Source organism: Lonchura striata, chromosome 26 (assembly GCF_050655825.1).
Source record: "Lonchura striata isolate lonStrDom1 chromosome 26, ASM5065582v1, whole genome shotgun sequence".
Classification (NCBI taxonomy): domain Eukaryota; kingdom Metazoa; phylum Chordata; class Aves; order Passeriformes; family Estrildidae; genus Lonchura; species Lonchura striata.
Window position 1 is genome coordinate 2,224,137 of NC_140728.1, and position 23,491 is coordinate 2,247,627.

At 51.9% G+C, this 23,491-nt stretch overlaps 1 protein-coding gene across 2 annotated transcripts; it reads left to right on the forward strand.

Annotated features, from left to right (window-relative positions):
• The first annotated feature begins 2,714 nt into the window (after positions 1 to 2,714).
• On the forward strand, positions 2,715 to 21,829 carry FKBP5 (FKBP prolyl isomerase 5). Of its 2 annotated transcripts, none has more exons than XM_021535999.4 (12): positions 2,715 to 2,769; positions 8,620 to 8,696; positions 11,057 to 11,174; positions 12,028 to 12,172; positions 12,381 to 12,523; positions 13,401 to 13,515; positions 16,607 to 16,763; positions 17,232 to 17,322; positions 18,092 to 18,175; positions 18,624 to 18,809; positions 19,584 to 19,823; positions 21,432 to 21,829. In XM_021535999.4, exons 2-12 carry the CDS (start codon positions 8,686 to 8,688, stop codon positions 21,537 to 21,539), a joined length of 1,398 nt encoding a protein of 465 aa, XP_021391674.2. In that variant the 5' UTR covers positions 2,715 to 2,769; positions 8,620 to 8,685; the 3' UTR covers positions 21,540 to 21,829. The 2 variants fall into 2 exon arrangements, with proteins under 2 accessions (XP_021391674.2, XP_085417261.1); XM_085561135.1 differs by having other exon boundaries at positions 2,719 to 2,736; positions 8,617 to 8,696.
• The last annotated feature ends 1,662 nt before the right edge of the window (positions 21,830 to 23,491 follow it).

The window sequence follows — 23,491 nt, forward strand, 5'->3', positions numbered from 1 at the left end:
AACGCTGGTTATTTTTAGCAGAAGACAAGGATGAATAAAAATATCCCCTGCTTTATTTTAATTTTTTTTTTCTCTCTCCCTTGGAGGAAGGCTGCTCTCACCTCACACGAGGTGCTGGGGAGCCAGCAGAGAAGGTTCCTTGGCTTTGCTCCCTGCTTCCAGACTTTTCCCAAAACTCCCTGTCCTTTCAGAGCTGGGCTCAGGGCTGGGGCAGGACATGTGTGGCCAGCTGGAGGGCGAGGGGGAACAAGCAGTACCCCCGGCAGGCGTCACAAAGCCAAACGGGATTATTTATGGAACAGATTTCCTCCAGGTTGTGTTACAGGGATGGGGGCGAACGGGGCAGACCCCAGCCCTGGGAGAGGGGAGACTTTAGGACATCTCCCCACCCAAGAAACAGAGTGAGCTGGGGGGTCTGGCACTGGCATAGCAGTGATTTGGAAGGTGTCTTTTATTTTCTAAAAAAGCAACTCTGATTCTTTATTCCCATGTATTTTTTTGGGGGAGGGGGGTTCTATGCAAACAAAAAAAAAATTACCATTTTTATAGTACAAGGACAAACTAGGCTGAACTTCCTCATTGCTGCCATTGGTCCCATGGGGTTTTTCAGGGTTTTGGTGTTATCTCAGGGGCCTGATGAAATTGTGCTGTGGATTTTCCTGGTATTGCAAACCCACAATATTTTAATTTTGTTTTGTAAATGAATATTTAAAGCTCTTGGAAATTTAAAGCCGGGAGGGAAATGTTTGAAACCACATGCAAGATTCACCAGGGTTATTTTAGCGGGGGGAAAATTAAATGCCATGAAAACAATTTTTCCCCCCCTTTTCTAAAGTAGACTTTAATTTTCACTCTGTATTTCTGTTGAGTGACACCGGTGTATAAATTACAGCTGGGGAAATCAAACTCAGCATATAGAGCAGACCTGTGAGAAAACACCCACCAGGGCAGTGCTGCCTTCAGCCTGGCCCCGAAGATTTTATTGGGAATGAGGATGCGGATTGGGAGCTGCAGGCACTCATTACAGCACAAACTTGGTAAAAAGTGACCACTTCATAAAAACACTCAGAGATGTCCCAATTTAAATCTGCCCCCAACATTTTTTTTTTTGCTCAGGCACTGCAGCGATGAGGTGTTTGATCACAAAAGCGCTGATTTCTAACCCGGGGCGCTATTCTTGGGGCAGCTCTTGACAAAAACCTTATTTCCTTCATCCCGAACTGGAACATTTCTGCGTGTTCCAGCAGCCGCTTGTCCGCCAAACCCACATCTCTGTCCCCAGCTCTGAGGCAATTTTTCACTCTCCTGCGCGGTGTTTCCTGCGACTCCCGGAGGAGCTGGGAGGGATCGGGCCACCCCGGGGAGCTGGGGGGCAACGAGGGCACCTCCGGCTCTGGGGTGTCCTTGCGGGGTCGCATGAAGCCGCGGGGTGGGGACAGCCCCACGGGGGGCTGAGGAGCCCTGCGGGTGGCGGAGCTGCACGGAGCTGCTCTCCAGCGCTGCACGGAGCTCCGGGGTCAAACACCGCGGGCACTTCCCGGGGCCAGGCTGTCCCTTGTCCCCTGTCCCCTGTCCCCTGTCCCCTGTCCCCTGTCCCCTGTCCCCGCTCCTGCCGGAGCCGGGCTGTCCCTTGTCCCCTGTCCCCTGTCCCCGCTCCCTGCCGGGACAGGGGGGCCAGGCTATCCCCTGTCCCTTGTCCCCTGTCCCCGCTCTCGCCGGGGCCGGACTGTCCCCTATCCCTGTCCCCTGTCCCACCCGGGCCTGGCTGTCCCCTGTCTCTGTCCCTGTCCCCTACCCCTGTCCCCTGTCCCACCCGGGCCTGGCTGTCCCTGTCCCTGTCCCCTGTCCCCTATCCCTGTCCCCTGTCCCACCCTGGCCGGGCTGTCCCCTGTCCCTGTCCCCTGTCCCTGTGCCCTGTCCCTGTCCCTGTCCCTGTCCCCTGCCCCTATCCCCTGTCCCTGTCCCTGTCCCTGTCCCTGTCCCTGTCCCTGTCCCTGTCCCTGTTCCCTGTCCCTATCCCCTGTCCCTGTCCCTGTCCCTGTCCCTATCCCTGTCCCTGTCCCTGTCCCTGTCCCTGTCCCTGTCCCTGTCCCCGTGGCTGTCCCCTGTCCCACCCTGGCCGGGCTGTCCCTGTCCCTGTCCCTGTCCCTGTCCCTGTCCCTGTCCCTGTCCCTGTTCCCTGTCCCTATCCCCTGTCCCTGTCCCTGTCCCTGTCCCTGTCCCTGTCCCTGTCCCCGCTCCCGCCCGGCCCTGCCGGTGCCACCCGGGCGAGCGCGCGGGCACAGCGCTCTGATTTGCATATCGCCTCCGCCGCCGCCAATGGCAAGGTGGGAATTGGGGACGGACAGGCGGCTCAGCCAATAAGACGCGAGCAGGGCGGGCTCAGGGGCGCGGGGCGGGGCGGCCCGGCCGGGCGGGCTCGGGGGCCGCTCGGAGCCGGGCGGCGACAGCGACAGCGACAGCGACAGCGGGGACAGCCACGGGGACAGCGGGGACAGCGGGGACAGCGGGGACAGCCACGGGGACAGCGGGGACAGCCACGGCCACAGCGGGGACAGCGGGGACAGCCACGGGGACAGCGGGGACAGCCACGGCCACAGCGGGGACAGCGGGACAGCCACGGGGACAGCGGGGACAGCCACGGCCACAGCGGGGACAGCGGGACAGCCACGGGGACAGCGGGGAAAGCCACGGCCACAGCGGGGACAGCGGGGACAGCGGGGACAGCCACGGCCACAGCGGGGACAGCGGGGACAGCCACGGCCACAGGTGGGACCCGCGGGCCGGGCAGCGCCGTGCCCGCTCTGCCGCACCCTGCGCTGCTCGGGTGAGCGGCTGAGTGAGCGTGGGGCACCGCGGGCTTGGGGACAGCGGGGACAGGACAGCGGGGACAGCGGGGACAGGACAGCGGGGACAGCGCTGTCCCGAGCGGGCCGGGGGCGCTGGGGAAGGGGATGGTGGCGGTGAGGGTAGGAGCGGGGTCCGTGCCCCACGGAGCTCCCCGGGATGCCGGGAGGAGCTCCCGCAGCGGTGCCCGGGGATGCTCCGGCACATCCCGGGCTGCTGCCGCCGCTACCGGAGGGAATTTCTGCTTTCCCCGCTCCCCATCCCCGTCCGAGGCTCCCGGGAGCAGCCGGAGCGTTTCTTTTAAGCAGAGAGACCCCGCAGGGTGTGTGCATCGCTACGCACAGCCTTTGGCAGCAGGTAGAAGTGGTTGCACAGGGTAAATGTGATTTTAAAAAAAGTTTCTGCGTTTTCTCCTCCTCTCCTCACATCAAAACTCTTCCAGAGCTTCTGTTTTCACGTTCGAATGAGCTTGCTCTTCCCAGGAAACTGTATTTTACACAATGGGCTGTAGGAACTCGTAGGAGATTTGTCTGTCATCGGTGTGTCCCCAGGCTGCGGCTTCCAGCTGAGGCTCCAAAGCTGAACCGAATTTCTGTCCCCAACGGTGCAAACAATAAAAGTATGCTTAAAAATAAAACATAATGGGGAAAAAAAAAAAAAGCCAGGAGCTGATACTTTATGGCTTTAGAGTTTAAATAGTGTCTCATCCTAACGAGCTATTAAACTTGAGGTGGATTTGAGGACATCACTGGGATATCAAAGCCAACCTGGGAACTGGAATTAAAAGTTAAAAAAAAAAAAAGAGTTGAAAGCACAAATTGCCGCTTCCTTTAAAACATGAGCAAGCTGCCTCCCTCCTCCCCTGTCCTGCTGAAGGGCTGAGGAGAAGAAAATCATTAAAAAGGTCTGGCAGAGCCTGTATCTATCTGGCTTTTCTGCTCTGTCTTCCCAAAGGTGCTGTGGCTTTGATTTGGGTGCCAGTGCTGCAACTCCGAGATACTTGGGCTGCGTTTCCAGCCTGGTACTCTGAAAATGGGACAAAATTGCTGGGGAGGGGACAGAAAATCCCTGCCAGAGAGGGAGCAGCGTCCACAACCTGGAGCTGTGCAGCACAGCGAGGGGGTGGAGGGGTCCTGGGTGGGTTTCGGTCCTTGAAAAAATCCCCAGCAGATTTCTGGGGAGTCGTGGAGAAGTTTTCTCCTCTGCTGAAGTGCACAGGGAGAGGTGATAGCACGTGGCTGGTGGCTCTGGGGGATGGAGAGGTCCGGTGGTACAGGCTGCTCGTGGTGCCCATCCAGCTCAGAACAGAGATGTCTGCCAGGATAATTGCTCATGCAATTATCTTTCCTTGTTTGTTCGGGATTTTTGGGCTTTATTTTTATTTTTTTTTTTATTTTTAATAAATGCAAATAATCTCATCTTCCCAAGGCTGTGTTTGCCCAGCACACATTTCAGTCATGTCGAGGTCCTTTCCCGGCACTGTTAGAGCACCTTCCTGCTGGGACGAGCCAAAAATAAGGACAACTGAATAAAAAGCAGACTGCATCCCTCAGGAACACCACTGCTGTGTAGTTATGTGTGTTTTAATTAATTACCTGCTTGCAGAAGGAGAAAGTTTGCTGGAAGGTTTGAGATGGTCAGCACCAAAATTTCCTTGGGCTGGCTGCAGACTGGCTCAGGGGAAAAATATTTTGTAAGTGGTTTGAAAAATAGTTTGTCCTCAGTTATTTCTCATTCTATGCTATTTTATATCAATTTTATTTTATACTCACTCTTGGTTACATGTATTTCTATAAAGTTGCTGCAGCCCCTTGAGGGAGCTGTGAAGCTCCTACTGATCTTGTGCACGTAAAAGGGAAATAGATATTACTTAGCAAGGGTTTTATTTTAATGCTCTGTGCCTGTGGGTGTAAAGAAGTGGCCACGAGTGCTCTAACGTACAAGTTGTTCATGTAACTTGTTTGTCATGGAGCTGACAGGCTTTTTCCATAACCAGTAATTGTGATTAGTAAGGATTTCTGATTTTGCAAGCGAGTGCGTTGGAAAATTAGGAAAATAATGGTAAAGTAACTGTCAGAAGTGAAGAGTCAGGACTGTGAGGGACTGCAGCTAAATCATCTTCTACCTGCAGTGTCCCATCTTTGTAAATAGCAGTATTGTCCTTAGATGGAAAAATATTCTCATTGCAAGAACTTTTTGATTTAGATGAAATTTAACCACTGAATAAAACGAGCCCTGGGAGGCACTGCCTGACCAAGAGCATCATTCCTGGGATGTGACACCACCCCAAAAAGGAGCCCAGGTGGGATGCAGCCTCCTCCCCACCCCAGGTGGTGCACACCAGTGTGTCAGAGCCTGTCCTCACCCCTGTGCTGGCATTGTCCCCAAGGCCGTGGTGGCCTCTGCCCCTGCTGCTCCTCGCAGCGTCCCCAGCGATGCCACTGCCACCCCCCTCCCCACCTGCAGTTTGTCCCCTCGTGATGTTTCTCCAAGAAATCCTCACTTGGCACCCGAGCAGGCTGGCGTTTCCCTGGGAATTGCCGTTTGCCCAGAATCATTTGGCATTTACAGCGCCCTGGTGCAGATGGTGCTGGGTGCTGAGTTATTTCTGGGTGCCAAAGCTGCTGCTGGCGGTGCTGGGTGCTGAGCTGGGGATTCCCCTCGTGGCATTCAGCTCAGGGATGCTCCAGGTGCTGCTGAGCCCTGGTGTGTGGGGATAAATCATCCAGCACAGCATTCCCACTGCCAGGGGTCACCTGGCTGCAAGCTGCTCGGAAAACAAAGAAACAAACACATTTTAATAGATCCAAGTTTAATTGCCACATTTAGTCCGGAGAAAAGGCTAAATTAAAACAGAATTGGCAAACAAGGAGTTCCTTGTTTATTCCCATTTTGTATTTATTTTAGTCCCCCCCAAGCTGTCACTTGAAATTCAATTTTCTCAGCACTGGTGTAGCTGCTGCCAGGAGGCTGCTCTGAGTCGCCTGTGGAGGGCTTGGACTTCACTTGGTGTGCTGCACGGGGAGGGAAAATTCACATTCAGCAGCCAGAGGTGGAATATTTAATTCCAAAAAGCCCATCTGGTCTGTTGTCCCTGGTTGTTTTGACCAGAGGAGAAGACACGACTGAAAGGACCCCGCTCATTTTTGGTGGCAGAAAACCCAGCGAGAGGGTGCCAAGGAGTGGGTAGTGGGATGTCAAGTACTTTCTCACATTTTACAGATGGTTTATATAACCTGCTTGGCTATATTATTTATTTTTCCTGTCCAGTTACATAATCCCAATTTGTGAAAGCTTTAGGAGGTTGCATTCCCCACTGTTTCGTGGCCTCTGAGCTTGTTAAGGTGCTTGGCCTCCCTGCCAGGCATCTCCCAGGAAGCTCAGGCTGGTGTGGAACAGCTCTTTATCCATTCATTATTACTATATTTCCTTGATTATTCCGTTTTAGCCATCATCAAAAGCTGTGCCAGCCCCTCAGGAGCAGGATGGGTGCAGGCTGCTGCCTCTCCCTCCTGGTCAGAGCAAAGGTTTTGGGCATTCCTGGTTTTTCCAGTGTTTTGAGGATCTGTTCTCGTGGCAGAGGCTTGCTGTGATTTTTGTGGTGGAAGCAGCTGAAATCCCTGCTGGGGGCAGGTAGGAAAGGAGCTGCAGAGCTGAATCCTCAGCCTCACCCTGCCCCTGGCACCTTCTCCCCTGGGGACAGCAGCTACCCATAAATGTCTGTGGATTTTGTTTTCCCTGGTATAAGTTTATCCTTCAAAATAAGGGAGGAGAAAAGAAAATGCTGCTTTTTTCTTAATTCCCTCTGGCATGGGGAGTGGAGGGTGTTGTGTCTCTGGGTTCCCACTCTGGAGGAGATGGACCACAGGCTGCGCACAAGAGAGTTCAGAGGAACTTTATCCCTCTGATTTGGTTTTTGTTTTTCCTTTTGAAGCGACCTGGGAAAACCAAGCGACCATTTCTTTGCTAGAAAACCAGCAGAAGAGCCAGATTATTTTTAATGGGTTTATATTGTGAACTGGGGGGATAAAACCTCTCCTCTCTGAAGGTCTTTTGTGTGTTGCTGGCACGGGCCTGCTCACCTCGCTCCAGGGGATGCAGAGACACTGAACCCATCTTGCTTTTGCCTGAGATATTTATTCTGGCAGGGTTAGTGACCCATCCTGCTCACTTGTTCTTCTCGCTGCAGCTCAGGAACAGCCTCTTATTCCACATATTTTAGGAAAAAAAAAATCAATTAGTTGATGGCTTGAACCTTAAATAAAACCACTTCAGAAGCTTACAAATATTAGCTAGGCAGAACGATGAAGCCAGTGTGATGGGAGCATCCACTGCTGCATTTAAGTGAGCTGCATGCAGTAGTTTGATTTTTTCACTTCGTTATCCTCTTAATTGTTTTAAAACCTTCCCCTGCTGGTGTTTTTCAGGTAAAAGGCAGGTACCTCCTGGTCCTTGGGAGGTGTCTGGGGACTGCATCCCCCTCTGACGTGTCCCCACGGCGTGGGTGGCACCAGGGTCTCCATGGACTGGCCATGGACACAGGAGACCAGGGGCTGTGCTTTGGTTCAGAGCTCACCCTGGGTGCCATGGGAGTGTTTTCAGGGTGCTGGGCAGTCCCAGCAGCTCTGTTTGCATTTTGGTTTTTCGTTTGAGCAGAAGTTGCCGTGGCTGCCCCGCCGGGGTGTTGGCCGCTTGCACCCCGGGACGTAAATGGATCCATTGGGAGCTCTTAGCTGGTGAACAGAACTTTCAATTTTATGGCTTCCCTGCTTATTTTGGAGGAGAGCGAGAAAGTGGCCAGGATTTAAAAAAAAAATTAATTAATTAACTGAGATGTATGAGTGTGAGAACTAGCACTCAATGTCTAGGTGTGTCCTTATGTGTTGGGATGCAGCTGAGGATTATGTGGAGCTGTTTGTCCATTTTAGGAAAGTAATATTTTGTTAGAAATCCTTATTTAAACTCATTACCATCACCTTCTTTGGTCTCTGCTCAGCAGCTTGGCCCTGAGGTGTCTTCAAACCCCCTCATCCAGGAGAAATCACTGCTCTGGTCTTCCCTCTCCTGCTGCACAGGCACAGCTTGCTCAGCAAGAAGGGATTTTATTAGGAAAAAAGCAGTTCTTGTGCTGGAAGGGGAAGCAATCCACTGTGGGTCAGCGGAGAGAGGCAGCTGCTGCACTAATTGGGTTATTCTTCGTTACCAGGCTGTGCTGGGGCTGGAGGATGCCTGTGCAGCCCTGTGCTGCTGTCCAGCTCGAGGGGCTGGCATCTGGGGTGATGATCACCAGGATCCAGGGCCCCACATCCCCCTGCTGGGCTTTCAGATTTGTTTTTTGTTTTTTTTTTTTCAAGCCTGACCTTTGCATTTTCAAGCAACTCCCTCCTGTGTTGCAATCTGAAGCTTTTAGGGCTGTTGCGGTGCCGTGGAAGTGAAAGTGCTTTGTGCTAAGTGGGTCTTAAAAAAAACAAACCCCAGGGCAGCCAACTCTTATTTTTTCATCCTGTAAATTTTCATCCCAGTGAAACAGTTGGACAGGATTTGATTTATTTTTTTTTAAAGCTGATGGTAAGATGCTGTTTTGTGGAAACAGCGAGTCAAAACAGGTTTTGGCCATCATCTTCATCACCCATCTCTGACATGGTGGAGCACGATCTGTGCCTCAAAACTGCTCTGTTCTCCCTTCTTCTTCTGAAATCCTGTTTTAGAATAAAAAAGAATATTTTTTTCATCTTTTTTTTTCTTTTTGTCCCCCTCCTCTCTTCTTACCAGGTATTTCCCCGCTGTGTCCCTGGGCCTGGACTCTCCCTGCACCTTCAAACCTTCTCCAAGGATTGCATGGTGGCAAGGTGAGACCCCTCAAAACCCTGGCCAGCCTTTGCTCTTCCCTGTCCCCTTCCCCTCCTGCGAGCCTCCGGGAGGGATCTGCAACATGAAGTTTCCATTTGGAGCTGGCAAATTCCCGGTATGCCGAATTCTGGGAAACGTGGCTGGGGATGGTGTGGTTGGTGAAACCCTAGCATGTGTGATACCTGCCTGTCCTCAGCCCGGGGTCAGACATCTGCATCCCATTCTCCCCCCTGAATTTCCACCTCTTCCTCAGTGTTGGGAGACAGCAACACCTGTGTGGAGAGGGAATTGTAAAATTAAAAAGCTTGTTTTTATTTATTTCTCTGCTTCCCCGGCCCATCCGTGTTTATATCCCAGGGAAATGAGCGGTGTGGATGTTCAGAGGAGGGAGGATGGTTTATCCTGGCTTCATTCGCAGACTTACAGCATTAATCTTGTGGGTTGCAGCAGCAACAGGAAAGCAGGATCTGCTTGGGGTGTCAGAAAACACCAGGCGCTTTTGCACAGAGTAATTAATTAATGCCCTCCCTACATCCAGAGCATACAAACAAGAAGATTCAGGCTGGGTGACATCTCACTATTAAAACCTCAGGGAGTAGCAGATTTTTTTTTAATTTATTTTTTTTTGCCCTACAACAGTTTGTTTCAAATTAATTGGGATTTTGGCCCGTGGCCAGCCTCCTCCTGTCTCTCCAACTGGGAGATAAGTGGGAGCAGTGCACTCTTTTCCCTAACCTAGTTGGAGCTGTTTTTGCTGGACGGAGGAGTGGTGAGCTCTTTCCTAACGTGGGCCACGTTCTAAAAGCTGGGTCCTGTGGGCTCCTTCCCTCCCACTGCTGCTGACGCAGAGCGTCTCCCCTCCCGCCCGCCTTGGCCAGCTTCCCTGGATGACTCCTCTAATTGCTTACGTCGAAAAATAATGAGAAGGATGCGTCGGGTGTATTTTTAGATGTCTCTTGGTGGGATTTAGCAACCGGCAAAGCCGGAGCCAGCACCTCCCTGGCTGTCTCCTGCATCCCGGCGGTGGCTGCTTGGTGGACCTGGGGGAGGTTCTGTCCCCACGAGGTGGTGGTTCTCTGCTTCCCTGCTTTTTGGGCTTCTCCTGGTCCTTAAGGGTGGGTTATGGGTGGTGTGTCCCTGGTGATGGGTCTGGTCTTTGCTGGGAAGTCCTGAGCTGGTGCACGGTGCTGGGATGGGTACCACCTCCTCCTCACTCCTCTCCAAGAGGAAGGCTGTGGTGGCGTGCAGACCATCTCAGCGCCCAAATCTTTGAATCATTGAATAGTTTGCATTAAAAGGAAACTTTAAAGGTCATCTAGTCCAGCTAGATTAGAGCAGGTTGCTCAGGGCTCTGTCCAAACTCACCCAAATGCTCCCAGGAATGGGGTGTCCATCACCCTTTTGGGTAACCAGTGCTTCACCACCCACATCATCAAACATTTCTTCCAAAGTAACCCATGGCACGTTTTCCAATAAATACCTGTGAGATAATGGGTCTCACCACACGTTTCTTTGCCGTTTAAATGCTTTTTTTTTTTATAATAAGATGTTCCCATCTGAAACCCCAGCAGCACAGAGGAAAGGGAACAGAATCCCATTAAAAGACTGTGATAATTGAGCCTTGCAACAAGTAGTTCCCTTATTTTTCTCTTTGCTCCTTCCATTTCAGGGCTCTTTGTGTCTCAGTGGCTTCCTGTGCTGGGGGGGCTGGCCTCCAGTCCTTCCCTTTCCACCCGGGTGCGAGGAAAGCAATTCTTCTTGCAGCACGACTTATCTCTCCTTGGAGCTGAAAACATCCTTTCTTTGCTCTTTCTGAATCCCCCAAATGAATGATTTCTCCTGCTGGTTAACATCAGCTTCCACGCTGAAGACTGTGGGAAAGTTTCACAATTACAGTGGCTTTAATAGATCTGGTTTATGTCTTAAAAAACCCATCGCTTTCTAATTCTCCGTCACATGTTTCCTTGATGATGTGTCACCCAGCAGTGCAGCTACCAAAATAGCCCCATGGTCTGAAGGAAATCATCAGGAAATATGTTTTTGAAACTGTAGGCAATTCTTTTTTTCACCAGGAACCATTGGAAAAAGTCTGTGTTCAATGGAAAACGTGGCTTTTCTGGCACCTTGGCTGCTTATGTGGTGACATTTGGGAGCGAAGTGCTCCAGCAGTTTGCCCAAAACCCCTCCAGTTCCTTAGATTGTAGAATTTTCTCTTTATCCACCCAAATAGCTGGGATTCTTTTGGTGTTTGGGCTTGCTTTAATTTTTGGGGAGAATGCTTGCTTGTGCATTGTCTTTCCTCTTCCAGCAGCTGCCCTGCTCCTGCCAGGCTGACAGGGTGTGTGCTGTGTCCCCCCAGGTCCAAGGACACCATGACCACTGATGAGGCCACCAAGAGTGAAGGGGAGGTGCAGGCAGCAGCTCTGGCCGAGCGTGGGGAGGACATCACACCATCCAAGGACCGAGGGGTTCTGAAGGTAAGGGGGGCTCTGCCAACAGCATCCTGCCTTCCTGCACTTTGGGGTGCACTTCCTGCACCCCCAGCCCTCAGGGTCGCAGCTCCAGGGCTGGAGGATTGAGTTCTTTCATTTCCAAGGCAAAGAGGATGAGCGTTGCTCGGAGTAAAGGAGAATGGAGCGGTGGTTGAGGCTGGTGGGCCCAGGCTGCTCCATGAATTTCACTGCTATTGTGTTCCTAATCAGATTATTAGCTGTAAATCCACAAAGCATTTCTGTGTGTGACTCACAAACATTAGAAAGAGCGCATTACTGAGGTCATCCAGTCTGCTCCACGGCCCCTTTTTCATATTCAGGGCCGTTTCTGGATACTTCTGCTCCTCAGCACTTACACTTCTCCACTTGAATAGGACCTTTCCTCCAAGAATAGCATCCTCCCCTGCTCCATCCTCAGCTCGAGAACTGCTTGTTCCCGGCTGCAGCGTTCAGAAAAAAGTGTTGACAAGGAGTGAGTAGTGAACTGACACACCCCTGGGAGTAAAATGTGTACGGACAGAGTGAGTGGAGCTGCACTCACTGCAGGTTTGGAGCCACAGTGTTTATCCCCCCAGTATGGACTGGTTTCTGCTCCCAGCCCAGTCCAGCTCCACTCCTGTGGCTCCACTTTGAGATTTGTTTTTAGGAGCTGATGACAGGCAAATTTAGGGGCAAACTGAATAGCTGCCTCCTGTCATTTAGAGCAACCCTGGGGTGTATATGCATGTGTGTATAAATATATTTTTTAAATGTAAATGCTTGTGTGTATCTCCCTCCCTCTCCATATGCATCTTTGCTGTCCCATGGCCCCAGCTCACAGGTGGTTTCTCTGTCTCAGATCATTAAGAGAGCTGGGAGTGAGGACGAGTCTCCCATGATTGGAGACAAGGTTTATGTGCACTACAAAGGGAAATTGGCCAACGGGAAAAAGTTCGACTCCAGCCGCGACCGGAACGAGCCCTTCATCTTCAGCCTGGGCAAGGGTGAGCTGCTGCAGGGGTGTCCATCCCCGGGTGGTGGAGGGGGGACCACCCTGGGGCAGGGGGAGCAGCTGATCCTGTTGCAGGACAGTGTCAGCCCTGCCTTAAATCACTTGTGAATTCAGGTTTTGTTTTGGTGCATCCTCGCTGCACCCAGGCTGGGTTTGCTGCTGGCTTGCTCCCTCCTGCCTGACATCTGCCTTTCTCCTAGGTCAGGTAATCAAGGCGTGGGACATTGGGGTGGCCACCATGAAGAAGGGAGAGATCTGCTACTTGCTCTGCAAACCCGAGTACGCCTACGGCTCTGCCGGCAGCGCCCCCAAAATCCCCTCCAATGCCACCCTCTTTTTTGAGGCAAGTAATGCTGCTGAGCTGCTGTGTGGCTGAGCAAGCTCGCTCCCTTTCTGCCCTGCCAGCCAGCTCGGAAATAAAAAAAAATTAAAATTAATAACAATAATAATAATAATAATAAAACAAAGCCCAAACAACAAAAAAAATTCACCAAAAAAAAAAAAAAATAACCAGCCCAACTTGGATTCCTGAAACGTGTCCCTCTGCTCCAGGAACTGCTGCCAGGGCTTTCTCAGAAATGTGTGTCTGAGCTGGAAGGCTGGGACTGAAACTCCAGCTTAGGAGAGTCCTGGTGCTGGGGCGGGGAGTGGGCAGATTCCTGGTTTCAACATGCACATGGGAAGGAGAAAGCAGCTGGGAAATGCCTCCAGGTGCTAAAAAAACATTCGTGCTGAGGGGTGGTAGGAAAGTTAAGGTTTTGGCACAGAGGGCTCCCTGGGCAGGGCTCATAGGGACACAGAAGGAGGGAGTCTGTCCTAAATTAAGGCTCAGGTCGGGTGTGGACTAAGCTGAGGGTCAGAGCTGGTCCCATCAGAGGATGATGGAGAAGCTCCTGCCCACACTGGGGGACTTTCACAGCATCTTCCAGCAGCAGCTGTATTGTACCTTTACAGGTTCAATAAACTTATTTTTGCTGTTACTTTGTGTTATGCTGCAGGTACTGGATGAGTCCCCATTTCTAATAAATCACGTGTATTTTGCTGTGGTTTGGATCTGGGTTTTATGGGCAACTTCTGCTCGTCAGCTGAACGGAGAATTCGCTGGCTTGGTTCTCCAGCCAGGGGATGAACTGCTGCTTTGTGGCTCTCTGTTGTTTTTCTCTTCTCCTTTCCCCTTCCCTACTCTCTGCCCACTTTCTCTTTATTATTATTTTTTTTAGGTCGAGCTGCTTGACTTCAAAGGCGAGGACTTGTTTGAGGATGGAGGAATAATCCGGAGGATCAAGAGCAAGGGAGAAGGTTACTCCAACCCTAATGAAGGTGCTACCGTGGAGAGTGAGTGCTGGTCCTGGTGGGAGGGCCCAGCCTGTCCCGAGCTGATCCCTGGCGAGGAGCTGCTGGCAGTGAAGGTGGCTGTGCGTGCTGTGGGGTGCAGTGACATCCAGCCGGGGGCCAGAGGGGATGGAGAGCAGCTGGGGCTGCTCCTCTGAGCTCTCCCTGGCCAGCCCCTGCGCTGCCTCTGCCCTGCAGGGCTGGCTGGAGAACCACCAGCCCAGGAAAACCCTGGAGCTGCTCAGGCAGTGGCTGGGGGAGGATGGAAGAACAAAGCCCCGTGGGGTTTCAGGGCTCTGCTGTCTCCCCCAGCCCTTCTGCATCCCAGAGCAGTGGTCAGGGTGCTCTGGGATCTGCCAAAACCCCTGGCCCTGCCTTGCCTCCAGCTGCCAGCCCTTCCTCCCTCAACACTTGCTACATATTTTGGCTGCCCAGCAGTTTCTTTGGCCTCCTCATTCCAGTGTTGATGGTATTTTTGGGGGGGTCTCATCACATTTCTTATAGAGCAGGGCTTTTTCCTTCCCTTATGGCCACGGGGCTGCTGATGGTGAGGGAAAGGAAATTATTACAAGGGGTTTGCTGAGGCTGGGGTGGTCTCAGCTGCCACGGGAGGATGAGGAGCTCACATCCCATTGGGTTCTCCCTCTTCTGGTCCCATTTCTGGAGCAGACATTCCATGGGGCTGGACAGGGGAGGGCAGACTGGGGTTTGGGGTTTTTCCTTCACAGGAACTGCTCAGACACACACACAGGGCTTGTTCCATATGGGAAGCATTCACTTCCTTTTCTTAATTCCAGAGCTCCTGTTCACAAAGATCCTAAAGTCCCTCTATCAGCTGAGAAATTGAATCTGATCTGTGAGAGCTTACAAAGTTCGCAGCTTTAAGTGGCTGGTTCCTTTAACGAGACTCTCTTTTAGGGAAAAATGAGATTTTGACTCAAATTCTGCTGTCTGAGCGGTGTGGGGACACAGCAGTCCCCCCTGGGGCAGGGCTGTGATGCTTTACCTCAGCTGTGTAGTTTGGGAGGTGCTGGAATTAGGCTGGAATAAATCACTCGTCCAGGAGCAAGTACCTCTGGGTTTTAATAGGCTTGAAGTTTTACGGACCCTAAATGCCAGTTCTGGTCCCTAAAACCTGTGCTGCAGTTGAAATCTGGCATTCTAGCTTTTGTTACATCCTTTCCCCCCACACCCCTCCTCCTTCTCCGTTTTTAATCTGAGTACAAATTGCTGTCAGCACATCAAGTTCGTGTGCCAGCCGCACTCAGTACACTCTGTTCTCAGCTCTTCAAAAACAAAATCGCTGCAGGCACTGAGAGAACAATAAGTCAGAGCTGCAACCGGAGTGATGTTCCTTCAGTGACTTTTTTTTCTCTGTAATCCAAGAGCGGCTGAACCAGCTGACCCACTCCTGGAAACCCGAGCAGAGATTCCTCCCCCCGCCGTGCTCGGTGTATTTTCTGTGCAATTAAAACAGAGCAGAGCTATCCTTGGAAGGAAGGATCACAACATCCCCTCGTGCATCCTGTTTTAAAGTGGAGCTTCCCATCCCTGCCTCATCCCGCAGGGGATGTGGGACCTTGGGGAGCTTTTGGGGTCAGGGACTGCGGATCTGTGCTCGCCAGGGAGGTGCAGGGAGATGCACGGTGCTGTGGGGTGGCTGGCTTACTTGTATTTTAGGCAGAATTTCCCACATTTTCCGTGCCTAAAACACCTGCCAGCTTGGCTTTGGGCAGTGCAGAAGCACGGGTTGTCCCCGGAGGAGCTGGATTTGCTTTTTGTCCTCATCCCAAGCTGGGTGAGCTCACAGCCTGACTGCCGTGGTCACTGTGCACCAGAGATGGATGCAGGATGTGTCCCAGGGAGCTGGCGAGCACCTGGGCATCCTCTGCTCGAGTCCCAGCACGGCTTTGGTGGCAAGAGTGGGGTGACAGGGCAGAGCCTGGCGTCCTGCTCCTGCAGGAGGAACCCATCCTTGGGTTCTCTTAGGGCAGCTGGACCTGCCCTTGGAATGGGGGCTGCCGGGTCTGCTGGGTCCATGCCTCTCACCCTAAGGACTCCTGTGGGTCCCAGGGCAGGGGATGGACGCAGGTTTCCTTCAGCCCAGGCTGCAGCTCTCCTGTGCAGAGCCCAGACCCTCACAACTCTTCCTGTACCCAGCTTGTCCTTCCCCTCACCTGCCACCACAGCAGGATGCTCAGTGCCCTGCAGCATCTCAGGTTGCATTCTGTTCCCCTCAAACAAAGGTAAAGCTCATGTCTTTGCAGGCTGCAAAACCTTTAAGAACAGTTGTGATTTTTTCCTCTTACAAAGCTTTTTTTGTAGTTGTTTGTTTTGGCTTTTTTTTCCCCACCCCCCAACAACATGTAGGAGTCCCTTGTGAAATTGCTTTTACTTGATGCCTGCCTGCACGTGTGTGTATGCCTTTTACCCTGCAAGCAGAATGCAAAGGTTGCAAAAGCGTCCCCAAAGCCTGGAACGTCTTCAGGTTTGAATAAATAAAGAATAATCTTGCTGTGGAAAGCCAGCCAGGAGTGCCAGGTGGTGAGTGTGCCAGGTACCCAGTGTCCGCTCTGTCGGCGCTTCTGCCAGCGTCTGGGGCTGGAACAGCACGGCCCCTGGTTGAAGATTAAAAATAAAAAAAAAAAAAGTTTATCTTGTACTTTGAGTTCTCAGAGTCAGGAGAACATGGCCTTGTTTTGGAGGCAGGAGTCAAGGCAGTATAGCACAGTATAGAAGATTTGTAATCACCGTGATAAACTCTGCCTGGCGCCGTGCCAGCAGCAATATCCAGTTCCAGTAAGACTCGACTCGTGCACTTGAGTACGAGGGGAACATATTAGTCACGATGTTTATCTGTTGTTTGGTCCTTGCTTGGACAAGATATGCCTGCCTTGCTTTTCAACAGTGCTCCCAAGCCCTCCCCATCCCTCTTCTCCAGAATGCCCCCAGCCCTGGGTCTTCCCTCTTCTGGGCTCTGCTGAGTTTTGGGAGAGAAGCTTTACAAAATGCTTTCTAAGGCGCTTTGGAGCCCACCTTTCTCCAAGGTGTGGGTGACTCTGGGTGCCATCCTGCCCCTCTTGCCCCTCTGCAGTTCACCTGGAGGGATTCTGCGGCGGCCGCAGGTTCGACTGCAAGGATGTGAAATTCGTGGTGGGTGAAGGGGAGGACCACGACATCCCCATCGGCATTGACAAGGCCCTGGAGAAGATGCAGAGGGGAGAGCACTGCATCCTCTACCTCAGCCCACGGTGAGGAGCATCTCCACAGGGCTGCTGAGTGAGTTCCAGCCTCCAGCCCTTGTGGAAGATGGTGATCCTGAAAACTCTCCAGGAGAGTCTCAGAGGACACCAGCAGGAACAGCAGGGGTGACCAGTGGCGTGTAAACAGGAATGTTGAGATACTTAAAAAAAAACAAACCATAAAACCAGGTGAAAGGGCTTTATCCAAGTCCAGTGTCTGAGATAAAAATGTCTCCCTGCAAATGCCCAGGGCTGGAGAGAAGCCTGTGTAAAAAGATGGTTTTGATGCAGCCAGGAGTGCTGGTTCCCAATGTGTGCATTGTACATCCACAGGGACCTTTGCTCGCGGAGAGTCACATCACCCTGTCCCCAAAATGTTAGAAAGCTGCGGGTGGCAACCTGAGCGTGCATTTATGGGCAAGCTGTGCTAAAAAAAGCTTTCTCCCCCTCCTCTGAGTGCCTCCCCCTGCCCTGCAGGTACGGCTTCGGCGAGGCTGGGAAGCCCAAATTTGGCATCCAGGGGAACGCGGAGCTGGTGTACGAGGTGACCCTGAAGAGCTTTGAGAAGGTGAGGGCAGAGGTGCTCCTGTCCTTCCCTGGTCGCAGGGATGGCAGGGCCTGTGCAGCCTCCAGCCTTTGTCCCTGGCGTGGCTGCAGCCCAACCCCAGCTGAAGTGGAGACGTCACCGAGGAGCTTCGTGTTCTTAATTTGTTCTTCTCTGTTGGTTTGTTTTATTCTTGTGGCTGAGGTCCAAGGCTGGGTGTCTTATTTGTTCCTAACCTTGTCCTTTTGTACTTTCTTTTTATTTAATATTCTTTTCTCTTCTTCCTTTTTTCTCCCCTTCTTTTTTTTTTATTTTTTCCTCCTCCTTTTTTCTCCTTTTTGCCTCCATTTTTCTCTTATTTTCTCCTCATTTCTCCTTATTTTTCCTTTTTTCTACTTTCTTTCTATTTTTCTCCCTTTTCTGCTTTTTCTCTCCTTTTTTTCTCCTTTTTTTTCCTATTTTCCTTTTAGTTTCTTTCCAATTTTCTCCTTTTTCCCCCACTTAATTTCCCCCCCAGACTGCACAGATAAAAGCTGGTCTGTCCAGCCTGTTGTACCCTTGAGAAGGCTGGGGATGGGATGCAGGAAAAGCCCATGGGATTTGCACATCCCTGCGTGGGTCCCCTGCCTGTGCCATCACCCTGGCCAAAGCAGGCAGCACCTTTCTCCAGGCTCTGTGGTACAGCCCTGATGAGCCCTGAGCGTGCCCAGCTGTCCCAGAGAGTGGCATGGTCCTGCTGGGGCAGGGGGGGCTGCTCTGCTCCCCTGGGAGTGCTCCAAGTGTTCCTTTGCAGGCCAAGGAGTCGTGGGAGATGGACACCAAGGAGAAGCTGGAGCAGGCAGCTGTGGTCAAGGAGAAGGGCACGATGTACTTCAAGGTTTGTGAACTTGGGGGTGGCAGAGGCAGAGGGGGGGAGCTGGGACTGAATTTGGCAGCCAGCAGTGTCAGAGAAGCCATGTGCCCCCAGACAGGGCTGGGGAAGGCGAGTCCTGCTCTGCCTCTGCCTTTTTCTCACTCCTTGGTGCTCCCCGAGACATCTCATCCTTTCCCAGCATTGCCTTGGCTCTGGGTGCTCCCTGCAGAGCAGGACAGCAGATCAAACCCTTCCCAGGCCAGGGCCAGTGCTGAGGGGCTTTGCATTCCCCTTCCCAGCTGGAGCATCCCAGCTCCCCCCTGTTCTGACTCATCTTTTCCCAAACCTGCTGCTTCTGGAGGAGTCGGGATCCTCCTCCTTTCCTGTATTTATCGAACACCCCACATGACACTTGTCACCTGCTCACGGCACATGCCAGGGCCAAGACTGAGCCTCTTTTTGCTCCTTTCAGGAAGGCAAATACCTGCAGGCAGTGATTCAGTATGGGAAGATTGTGTCCTGGCTGGAAATGGAGTATGGCTTGTCTGAAAAGGAGTCCAAAGCCTCTGAGTCCTTCCTGCTGGCTGCCTTCCTCAACCTGGCCATGTGCTACCTGAAGCTGCGAGAGTACGCCAAGGCTGTCGAGTGCTGTGACAAGGTAGGGGGGTCACCACAAATGGTACCTTCATGGGCTACCCAAAACCAGGGGCCAGGCAAAATTAAAGGAATAAATAGCAGGTATATTTATTGAAGGGCCTTGAGGTGCATTTAGGGGCTAAACCCCAAAAAAATGACAATGGGTCACGGGTTTTCACACTTTTTCTAAGTTTGGTCCATTTGCATACTGGGGGTTGATCCTCCAATTACAGCTTCAGGTAATGAAGTAATTTACCCCAAGTTTTCTCCCCTAAAACTCACTTTTGTTTCCATCTCTGCGAGTCTGATGCAGTGAGGTGTCCTTGATTCCAGACACGGAGAGGAATTGTTGTGTCTGACCAAAATGGGAGAAGAGCAGCTAGCACTGTATATGGAGTTTAGAGTTATACACTAAACAATTACAGGATTACAAATATAGGAAAAATATAAAAGTTAAAGTCCTAAGGCATCAGCATGAGCCTGGAGGATGAAGCATCTTCTTCTCCTGCATGTTCTCACTGGGAGTTTGGTGGAGTTTTTTAAAATTTATTTTAATATAAGAAGGAATATCCCTGCCACACTTAGGGGTATTTTAAGCAAGGAGAGATAATAAAACTATATTAATGATCTCCCAGCTGCTAATGGAGATGAGGCAATTTTTGTTGAGCAAGATGCAAGTCCTCTGGAGATTTGAAGCCACCTTGTCCTAATTTTGACAGATTTATTGAGGCTTTGCCTGTAGGGGATCTCTTGGGAGGGCTCTGAGATGTTCACAGAGACCTGTGTGTGCTTCCAGGCTCTGGGGTTGGACCAGGACAATGAGAAAGGCTTGTACAGGAGGGGTGAAGCCAGGTTATTGATGAACGAGTTCGAGCTGGCCAAATGTGACTTCCAAAAAGTGCTGGAGGTGAACCCACAGAACAAAGCAGCAAAGTCCCAGATCTCCGTGTGCCAGAAGAAAACCAAGGAGCACAACGAGCGGGACCGGAGGATCTACGCCAACATGTTCACAAAGTTTGCAGAGAGGGATGCAAAGGTGAGTGCTGCTCGTTTTTGGCCATCCAGGTGTTGCACTGAGGGTTTGTGATGAGGAGAGATGGGTTCAACCAAATTAAATTATAGGTCAGGATGGAGGATAGAGGGATAGAGCCTACTGCAGTGGGAAGAAGTGTTTTACTTGTTGGTCTCTCTTATGCAGAGGGTGCCATCAGGTGCTCAATCACCAATAAAAGCATTTGCAGTGTGAGTTCAGAGGGGCTGAGAACGGGGCTGGCATTGGTACTTCAGCTGGCTGCTCCCAGCTAGAGAGTGTTGGTGAACTCCTGGTCACAAGTGAAATGAAGTATCATTCCATCTCTGGCAGGAGTATTTTGAGACATGATAGTGTGGATTTCCTGAAGCTGGTAAGGCAATACCTGCTCCTCTGCTCAGGCGGGGAGATCGCTGTCTCAGAACAGGCTCTCATCCAAAATTCCACTGAACAAAACCTGCTGTACTGTAACGAGAGAGGACACGGCTTTGCAAGCCATCTGCATGGGTCATTTTTATTCTGAAGCGGTGTCTGGAGGTTGAGGCTGTGGATTAAGTGACTGGTGCAGCCCCTGGGGAGCAGCAGGCCAGGGGCCTGGGCTAGGAGCAGCGCCAGCCTGGCCAGCTGCTGGGCCTGTGCTTGGCTTGTGTGGCCAGCTGTGATGGGCACAGTCACTGCTGGAGCAGGCAGGAGGCTTCCCTGTGCCTGAGTGCTCCTCTTGATGGGCTGCACCCATGGCTCAGTCCTGTATCTCCACTCTGACACTGCTGACTTACCTCCTCATCCATCCATCCATCATCCATCCATCCATCATCCATCCATCCATCCATCCATCCATCCATCCATCCATCCATCCATCATCCATCCATCCATCCATCCATCCATCCATCCATCCATCCATCATCCATCCATCATCCATCCATCCATCCATCCATCCATCCATCCATCCATCATCCATCCATCCATCATCCATCCATCCATCCATCCATCCATCCATCCATCCCTCCATCCATCATCCATCCATCCATCATCCATCCATCCATCCATCCATCCATCCATCCATCCATCCATCATCCATCCATCCATCCATCTATCCATCCATCCATCCATCCATCATCCATCCATCATCCATCCATCCATCCATCATCCATCCATCCATCCATCCATCATCCATCCATCCATCATCCATCCATCCATCCATCCATCCATCCATCCATCCATCATCCATCCATCCATCCATCCATCCATCCATCCATCCATCCATCCATCCATCATCCATCCATCCATCCATCCATCCATCCATGCATCCATCCTCACTCTGTGTCAGCACCCTGCTTCTGGCGAGGTGGGTCACATCATTCCCAGGGGTCCCACACCTTCCCCAAGAGCTGCCCGGGCTGCTGAGCTTTAACCTCCACCAGCCACTGAGCCCAGGAATCAGAGCCCAGTGGTGGGAGCTGCACTGCTCAGTGGGCACGGGGGAGTTGTGGGGGGCAATTTTACCTCTCCTCTCCCAGGCTGGACTGCCTGAGCCTAATTCCAGCATCCCTGTCACTTGCCTGCCCCTTCCCTCTCCCGTTTCCAGCTCAGTGGGTTTTGTTTGTTGTTTGGCAGGAAGCAGCCAACAAAACCGGTGTGGAAAAACCAGCGGAGAAGGCAGCACGTGGAAAAGGAGCACAGGCTCCTGGTGCTGAGGGTGAAGAGGCTGAAGGACATGTATGATGGAGGAGGAGGGGATGGGATAGCCTCGTGCCCTCGGCCCACACTGACAAAGGTTGCTGCCAAACCTTGGGACTTGCCAGTGTTTTCTTGTAAAGCTTGTTACAGTTTGTGTGATCGTGGAAGCCAAAAGCACCTCGCAAAGAAAAGCGACCCCGTCCCACCGCCCTGGGGGCAGAGCAGGAGCGGCAGGACACCGTGGGACCACTGCACGTGGAACAAACACCTTTTAAACAGCAGGAAAAAGGAAAAAAAATAATATTATCATGATAAATTAAAACGCTTGGCTCCTGGGAGGTCTCCGTAGACAGCTTGTTCCAGCTCCCTGGGCTGTGTGTCCACTCTCAGCACAGCATCCTCTGAGAGGAGCTGGGATGTGGGACACGCTCCTGGTACACTGCAGTGCTGCCTCTGCCTGTCCCAGAGCAGCCCCGGGGCAGGGATTGGCTTTGTCTCCTGCTGACTCCTTGCCCGTGGCCAAAAGTTGCAGGGCAGAGCCAGGATGAGAACCCACATGGCCCCTGCTGCAGCCCCTGGGTGCGGGGACATGATTAATCTTTAAAGCACTGTTTGGGGAGGGGGGCACACACGGGTTTTACCTTCTGGAGGAGCTGGTTCCTGTTTCTTTAGAGAGCAAAAGCTTGTCCAGCTTTGCAGGCGCTCAGCCCACAGCCTGCACCCCATCCCTTGGCTCCCAGCTTTAAATGGGAGTTTTATTGCTTTTATTGGGATCTGTATGTGGGGAAGATAAAAGAACAGGTTGACACGTGGTTCAGGAAGCAACTGGCTGGGTCCGAGCTGGTGCCATGGGTTTGTCACTGAGCAGCTTTCCCATGGTGAGGGGGTCCCAGGTGCATCGTGTCCCTGCACCGGAGCTGCTGCTGCCTCCTCAGCCACCAGCCCTGTCCATCCTAAAGGGACACCGTCACTACCCCATGAGAACAGCTTTCCAGTTGTTATTTTTCCTGTCTTTATAATAATACCCCTTTTGGAGCTTGAAAATAAACAACTGAAAGAAAAATTAAAGAAAAAAAAATAGTATTCTTTCTCTGGATCCTGCCCAGGAAATGGGGTGGCTGTGGGGAGGATGGGTGGGTACTCCTTGAAGGGGAGATGCCCAAGCAGCTGAGGAATTATTGGTGTCTCCAAGAGCTGGTGCTGCCCCTTTTTATCAGTGCCATTGTTCTCTGGAGAGCCAGTGAAGGGCCAGCAATCCATGCTTTGGAAGTGCCTGGCTGGGGGATACTCTTTGGGGATCCCAGCTGTTTTTCCAGCCTGGGAGGTTTATCTTTATGCTTTTTTCCTCTATCCGTAGTGTATTATTTCAGGAGGGGTTTTCCTGAGGGTCAGCTGAGTGGGTGGAGGAGTCATTTGTGCTCCTTGACCAAGGGTGGGGAGAGGACAGAAAGCTGAGACAGGGGGGTATTATGACTGCCCATCTCTCTTTTGTACCCCCCTCCACAATCTTGGCAGACTAAGCCGGATTTGGTTAAAATTCCTCTTCTCTAGTCCCATCAGGTGGTACCTGAAGCATAGTTTCTCAAGCCTGTCTGCTTTCCCAGCTGCAGGAGGGGCACAGCATCCCCGTGGCTGCTCCAGCTGCTCACCCAGCTCTTGGGTTTTCAACCACTCTGGGATGCACCTCCCTGGAGGCTGCTGCGAGACCCAGGGCCTCTGCAAAACGTGGGCTTTTCATGTTTTCTTGCAGGGCAAAAAAGTCATTTGGGGGCAGCCCAAGCCACATTTTCCATAGGAAACAATCTCAACAGGAAAAAAACCCAAAAACACCAAAAAACACCAACCTGCTTTGCAGTTTTTGGGCTTGCTCCCCGTTTTTAAGCAGATTTTTGGTTTATTTTGGCTTGGTGCTTTTCTGTCCCTTGGAAGAGAAATTGAGCTTGTGCGGGTGATGAGGTTTAGAGATGAAAGGGAAACCAGGAGGGTTTTGTAGAGAG